Consider the following 6,918-nt stretch of genomic DNA (forward strand, 5'->3'; position numbering starts at 1 on the left):
AGACAAAATTTCTATTTGTAAAAAATAGCTTAATTTTAAGCGAAAAAGGTTCTTTTTTCGTGTCTTATTTCAATAAAAAACATTTTTATTATTTAAAAAAAATCCACAAGAAACTAAATTATGTACATAATAAGAGACTTTCAGAATATATATCCTAAATTAGTTTTATATTTTTAATCAATTTTTCTAGTTATAATAAAAAATAAACTTTATACACATAGTATTAATATTTAATAATATTTTTTATAATATTAATCAACAAAAGCAATGATCCTTACAGCCTGAAATGAAACCTACAGCATGAAATGAAATCAAGAATGCATGAAGTCATGAATATTCAAGCATGTGGAACTCACTGAGTACGTCCAGCTCAGCGGTGATGGTGATTTTGCTGTTGCTGACAGTGCAGGTGTACTGGCCACTGTCATTGAGGGAGGCGTTACTGATCTGCAGAGAGCCATCGAGTAACTGGCTCATCCTTGGGTTGGCTACAAGAGCGCCCCAGGTCTCACCCTCCCTGTGAACACACAAAATATTCATTTTAGCCTTTTTAAATGGATGTTTTTTTAAAAATGTTGACTATTGATTGTGATTTTGTCCATTTCCCCGTTTGCTTTGTGGGGAGTCCATCTCCCCACAAAGCAGCTTCCCCCCAACAATAATCAGGACAGCTGGCTGGAGCAGTTCTGGCATGTGAGGAAGGGACACCCCACAGGATTCGAGTCTGTCTCACCATGTGACATTGGGCCGAGGAGAGCCAAAGGTCTCACAAGCCAGTTCAATCATCTGTCCCTCTGCCACAGAGTACATCAGACCATCTTCTGTCAGAATCTGGGGAGGCAGTTCTAGAAAAACCAAATATGAAACAGAAATTTATTTGGTTTATAGAATTCGAGAAGAAAATAGCTATGGCAGTTGCTAAGGTGTTTTGAGTGGTTATTAGCATGTTGCTATGCAGTTGCTAGAGTAGTTTATCCATACATCTACAATATTCTGGACTCGTATGTTGTCTTAGCCAGCACAACAATAAAAATGGCTTATTTAGAGCTGTTTTTGAAAATTCCCTTACCTATAACATAGACGTAGGCATTGATGAGTATAGAGCCGTGCTTATTGACCGCTTTGCACTGATACACTGCAGTGTCACTGAGTTCCATATTCTTCAGAGTGAGAACGCCATGTTTCACGCTGCGTCTGGGGTCTGGGTCAATATCTACGCAAAACAACACCTCAGTATGTCAATACAAGGTCATATACCATTGTCTCAAAGATTATTCTGCATATACAAGCAAAATATACATTAAAGGGATAGTTCAACCAAAAATGTTAATTTTGTCATTTACTCACTCTCATGTTGTTCCTACAATTCAACAGAAAAACAAAATCGTTCAACAGAAGAAAAAAGTCATACATGGAACAACATGAGAGTTTATTTAGTTTGGTTACCCATTTTATTCAAAATATCTTCTTTTGTGTTCAACAGTAGACAGAAATCCATACAAGTTTGGAACAACATGAGGTTGACTAAATGACCAAAAAAAAAAGCATTTTTGGCTGGACTACCCCTGTAAACCAGAGATTCCAAACCATTTTTGTGAGCTGAACCCCTTTAACCTAAAATATTTATTTCAAGTATCTCCAGAGATTTAGTTAATATTTCAATAATTTAGCAACACAATCACATGGTCACAGTTCAGTTAATGATTTTAGTTCATATGACACGAAACATGAAACATTTTTAAAGTATTTTTATAAAAATTTTTACAGTTTTATAATTTGATTAATTAGCTTTTCATCAAATCATAAACCCCTTGCAGTGTCCTCACAAACCCCAGTTTGGGAAACCCTGCATTACGAAATGGAAAGTGTCTTGACGGAATCAGTTACCAGTAAGAAGATTGCCATTGATGCTCCAGGTGACCCCAGGGCTGGGAATGCCATCAGCCATACAGTCCAGTTTGACCGTCTCTCCCGGGGCGTATAGCTGGCTCTTTGGTTTTTTAGTCCAATATGGGGCAGCTAGACCACAACAAAACACAAACAACTAATGATGAAATGTTTCAGCCAACAGTTATATAAAACCTTCTGAAAGGGAAGCGAAGTAGCCAATAAGCTTTTACCAAGCAATAATACACTAATAAGTTCACACTGAAAGATGAGATTGCCTGAGATTGTTCAGTTTAATTTTAAGTTTTCCTCCCATAGATCCTCCCATAGATGTTTGCAAGTTCACACCCCACATCTGAATCTAAATCTGGAGAGGATGTGATCTGGCAGTGTGAAACATACAGTACCTTCCACAGTGACGCTGTAGGTGTGAGTGATTATGCCTTGCAGATTTGTGGCAGTACACTGGTACTCGCCGCTGTCAGACTCTGAGATATTCTTAAAGCGCAGAACTCGATCATAACTATCTTTGGATGTGCGGGACTCAGACAGGACTCCATCTTTCCTGATCCACTGGATATTGGGAGAGGGCCTAGTGAGTAAGAGAAAAGGATGTAAACATACTGGACACTTTTTAAGGAAGTAACTCTCAAAAGACACAAAGTGAGAGAAGGTTTGACTTACAGGCCCTGAACAATGCACTCCAGATCCAGGTTTTGGCCGCTGAGCACCAGGTAGGAGCTGCGGGAGCCAGTGGGTCGCATCATTTGTGGTCTTCTGTTACGCACCACTGAGTTAGCTACAGAGGGAAACGAGGAGAGAGAGCGTGGTAAACAATTAAGTGGGTGTTCACACAGGACTAAGACTGGGCAAAACAGCTTAATCTCAATATTTTTCAGTCTTTTTATGACAGTAGACAGACAGAATGAAAAACGATGGATGGATGGACAGACAGAGACAAAAAAACAACAGATGGATCGATGGACGGATGGCTGGCTGGATGGATGGTGGATGGACAGACAACAAAAAAAAAAACATGGATGGATGGACAGAACAAAAAAAAAGATGGATGGATCATGATGAATGGACGGATGGACAGACAGAACAAAAGAAAATATGGATGATGGATACGTAGATAGACAGATAGGTAGAGATACAAATTAATCACAAAATGAAACAAAAGTAACTAAGTAACTTTTTGCTTTTATGACTGCAAAAACAGATGGATTGGGAAATAAATTACACTCTTTATGATATGAAGATATAGCAAATTCAAAGTGCATAAATTATCTATAATCACCAGCAAAATCATTTTAAATTCACTGTGAATATCCCATATTTTGCCTATCCTGACAAAGGACCCTTTCTTGCACTCTGCAATCTTTTCTCTTAGTCTATGTGTATATATATATATACACCAGACAAACATCTTTGGTCTCACTGAGTCTCACTGTTTGTCAGTGTTTTGCAGTACTGGCATTACATCTTAAGACACTGTGTTATTTTAAAAATAACTCAATGTCTTGCTCGTTCTCCTCTGTTCAGGCTAAAGGTTTTTAAGGACAAGCAAAGGTCGGTCAAGGACAGTCTTGATGCTTACAGGGAACAACAGTGAGTTTGATGGGCTCTTTGAGGACGATGATACGCGCGCTGGGGAATTGAGTGTTGCAGGTGTAGTCGTCTCGACTGTCTGCCACAGTCACATGAGAGAAGTACAAGTTTCCTTCGCGACCCTGAATCACACGTTCGTTTTGCTGAATGTGCCGCAGCTCTAAGAGAAAAAGATGTAGACATAGATGCATATATATATATAGATTTTGCTGAGATATGGTTCATGTTTAACATGGATAAACCAGAATAAAAACAGACTAACTCTTGTCCATCCAGTGGATGACTGGAGCCACAGTGCTGTTAGGAGGATTACAGGGAAGCACCACACTCTCTCCTTCCTCCACCTTCTTCGACACCTTCCTCTCCTTCTGTAGAGTGGGAGTGTCTGCAAGAAAACAGATAATTAATCAAAATTACGCTACCGTTCAAAAGTTTGGGATTGGTATGATTTTTTAATGCTCACCACGGCTGAATGTATTTGATGAAAAATACAGTAATTAAAATCACTTTTCTATTGTAATATTTATTAAAATGTATTTTATTCCTGGGATGGTAAAGCTAAATTTTCATCTTCCATTAGTCTAGTGTCACATGATCCTTTAGAAATCATTCTAATATGCTGATTCGGTGCTCAAACATTTCTTCTTATTAATATTATTTGTGCTGCTTAATATTTTCGTGGAAACCCTTGTACAATTTAGTTTTTCAGGATTATTTTATGAATAAAAAGTTTAGAAGAACAGCGTTACAGGGTTATTGTACTATACTAGAATTAAATATGAAATAAAATGACCTTTAAATTGACATTAAAATATTTTTGCAAAATTTATTTAATTAATATAATTAAAGAAAACTAAAACAAATGACAAAAACACATTAAATGAATTAAAATGAAAATAAAAACAGAAAATACAAACAATTTCAAAATATTAATAAAATCTATAATAAAAACTCGATGCAAAAATAACACTGCAACACTGATTTAAAACAGAAATCTTTTGTAACATTAAAATGTCTTTATTTTCACTTTTGAACAATTTAATTTATCCTGACAAAGTATTAATATCTTTAAAAACGGAACATAAACTTTTAGCTGACCCTAAACTTGTTGTGTATGAAGAAGTTTTAAAATCACAGTTTACAATACAATTTCAGATACATTTGATCCAGTGAGAAACCGGAGTGTGCTAATTAGCTAACAGCTAATTAACCACAGCACAGCTGACAAAACAAACCCAACACCAGAATGCAATTTAAAAACTACATAACTAGTCCAACATTATTCAGAAGATGCCTTGGCTTGTCATTATATGAAATAGCTGTGTGATGATGCACATATTAATGTGGCCAGCCCCAGCTGTGAGTGGAGTTCATAATATGTGGGCTATTGTTAGCCCTGCTCATGCTGAGTACTCTCACTTCCTGCACATATTAATCCCACGAGTGGTCGTCCCCGCTGACACACTTACACGACTCACACTGGTTTCTGAGGTAACCGTTGTCAGGGAAACTGGCAGAGAGGTCGGGACAGCGTAAAGGAGACAGGTAGATTGCTAGATAGCAAGTCAAAACAATTGTTTTGTTGTTGTTTTTACGTACAAAGTACCGTTTGATAGCTAATTGGGAAGCAATTGGGGATTCGTATTGCTAGTGTGACTGGCACACACAATGAGCTGTAATTTTCCTCTAAATGTCATTTTGTGCATGACACAACAGGGGGCAGGGGGCTTGATTTTGGGCTGTTATCTGCTGCGTGCCAGATTTTCTCTACAGAAAACTCACTGCATGTGGTAACGTCAGGATATCAAACAGGCAATCATAAGTGTGTCGCTTTATAATGTTGCAGTGATGAGAACGACTTACTCTCTGTGACAATGCGAGCCTCGTTAGACACTGCCGTGCCGAGATCGTTAGACGCGTAGCAGTTATATCTGCCCTGATATTGGTGAATGGGTCCATCTTTGGCTGTCAATGAGAAGGTCCCAGAATCTCTGGACACGGAGAGTTCAGGGTCTTTAGAGGGGTCAAACTCCACACCATCTTTCACCCAGCGGAACCTAGCAATAAGTAAGCAGCATAACAGAGAAAAATAACATCCTTAAATTAAATTGCTACAGCGATATATATATATATTTTTAATTAATAATAAAATATATCTAAAAACTGTTCAACAGTTTTTTTTTTAAAGGATTCAATAGCTACTACTATTCAGGAAAGATGCATTCAACTGGTCAAAAGTGACAATAAATACATGAATAATGCTACAAAAGATTTCTGTTTCAAATAAATGCTGTTCTTTTGAACTTTCTGTTCGTCCTAGGTATTAAGCAGCAGAACAGTTTTCAGCTGTGCTAATAAAAATAAGAAATGTTTCTTGAGCACTAAATAATCATATTAGAATGATTTCTGAAGGATCATGTGACACTGAAGAATGGAGTAATGATGCTAAAAATACAGCTTTGCCATCACAGAAATAAATTACATTATGAAATACTACAATAAAAAAATTCTACTTTTTTCAACAACAGCAAAAAAGTACTTTAAACTGTAACAATATTTAACCATATTACAGTTTTTACTGTATTTTGACCAAAAAAAAAATGCTGCTTTGGTGGGCATTAGAGACTTCTTTCAAAAACATTAAAAACTCTTATTGACCCCAAACTTTTGAATGGTAGTGCATATAATTCACTAAAATATAATCCATAATACCTTATAATGCATCTTAAAATACCATTTGTTTTAAATAACTAAACACATTTACAATATATTATAATATTTGAATATTGTATATACAGCCAGTGCAATAGCTTGATTGTAATTTTGAAAATGTTCTGGGAGGTCTGTTCTTTTTTCTTTTGGATAAGGATCATTTTAAAATCAACAGACATATTTAAAACTATTTAAATCAAGTTTAATGAGAATTAAAAATGTCTATTTATGCTTGAATTATTTTAATTTATTTACATTTTTATTTTTCAAATTAATACACTGAATACTGATTTCTTCATTTTATTTTTAAGTGTCACGGGCCCACTTTATATTAGGTGGCCTTAATTACTATGTACTTACATTTAAATTAATAAATTGGTACAATGCACCTATTGTGTACATACATGTTTTTACATTGTACTTATATTTTTAAAAATACCTATATGTAATTACATCTGTAATTAATTTCTGTAATTACATTTATAATTACACTGTTGACCCATCACTTACAGTTTAACCCACCCTTAAACCGACCCATACCACCAAACCTGTCCCTAACCTTTTGTGTTTTGCAATACAGTATGAACACAATAAGTACATTGTACTTATTTTTTGATGCAAGTACATAGTAGTTAAGGCCACCTAATATAAAGTGTGACCAGTGTCACTCCTCAGCATATAGGCCTCGAAGCTAATAGACATGGACTA

General features: G+C 35.9%; 1 protein-coding gene across 4 annotated transcripts in view; it reads right to left on the bottom strand.

Annotated features, from left to right (window-relative positions):
• The window catches only part of l1cama (L1 cell adhesion molecule, paralog a), a 60,874-nt gene that overhangs the window by 9,137 nt on the left and 44,819 nt on the right, over nucleotides 1-6,918 (bottom strand). For all 4 annotated transcript variants that reach the window (XM_058763289.1, XM_058763288.1, XM_058763287.1 and 1 more), the window contains 9 exons: nucleotides 5,362-5,555; nucleotides 3,761-3,883; nucleotides 3,488-3,658; nucleotides 2,572-2,686; nucleotides 2,295-2,479; nucleotides 1,888-2,019; nucleotides 1,070-1,213; nucleotides 734-845; nucleotides 357-517 (listed from right to left, as the gene is read on the bottom strand). In XM_058763289.1, the coding sequence (XP_058619272.1) occupies nucleotides 357-517; nucleotides 734-845; nucleotides 1,070-1,213; nucleotides 1,888-2,019; nucleotides 2,295-2,479; nucleotides 2,572-2,686; nucleotides 3,488-3,658; nucleotides 3,761-3,883; nucleotides 5,362-5,555 (1,337 nt within the window). The remainder of the gene's footprint in view (nucleotides 1-356; nucleotides 518-733; nucleotides 846-1,069; nucleotides 1,214-1,887; nucleotides 2,020-2,294; nucleotides 2,480-2,571; nucleotides 2,687-3,487; nucleotides 3,659-3,760; nucleotides 3,884-5,361; nucleotides 5,556-6,918) is intronic.

This window comes from Onychostoma macrolepis, chromosome 23 (genome assembly GCF_012432095.1).
Source record: "Onychostoma macrolepis isolate SWU-2019 chromosome 23, ASM1243209v1, whole genome shotgun sequence".
Lineage (NCBI taxonomy): Eukaryota > Metazoa > Chordata > Actinopteri > Cypriniformes > Cyprinidae > Onychostoma > Onychostoma macrolepis.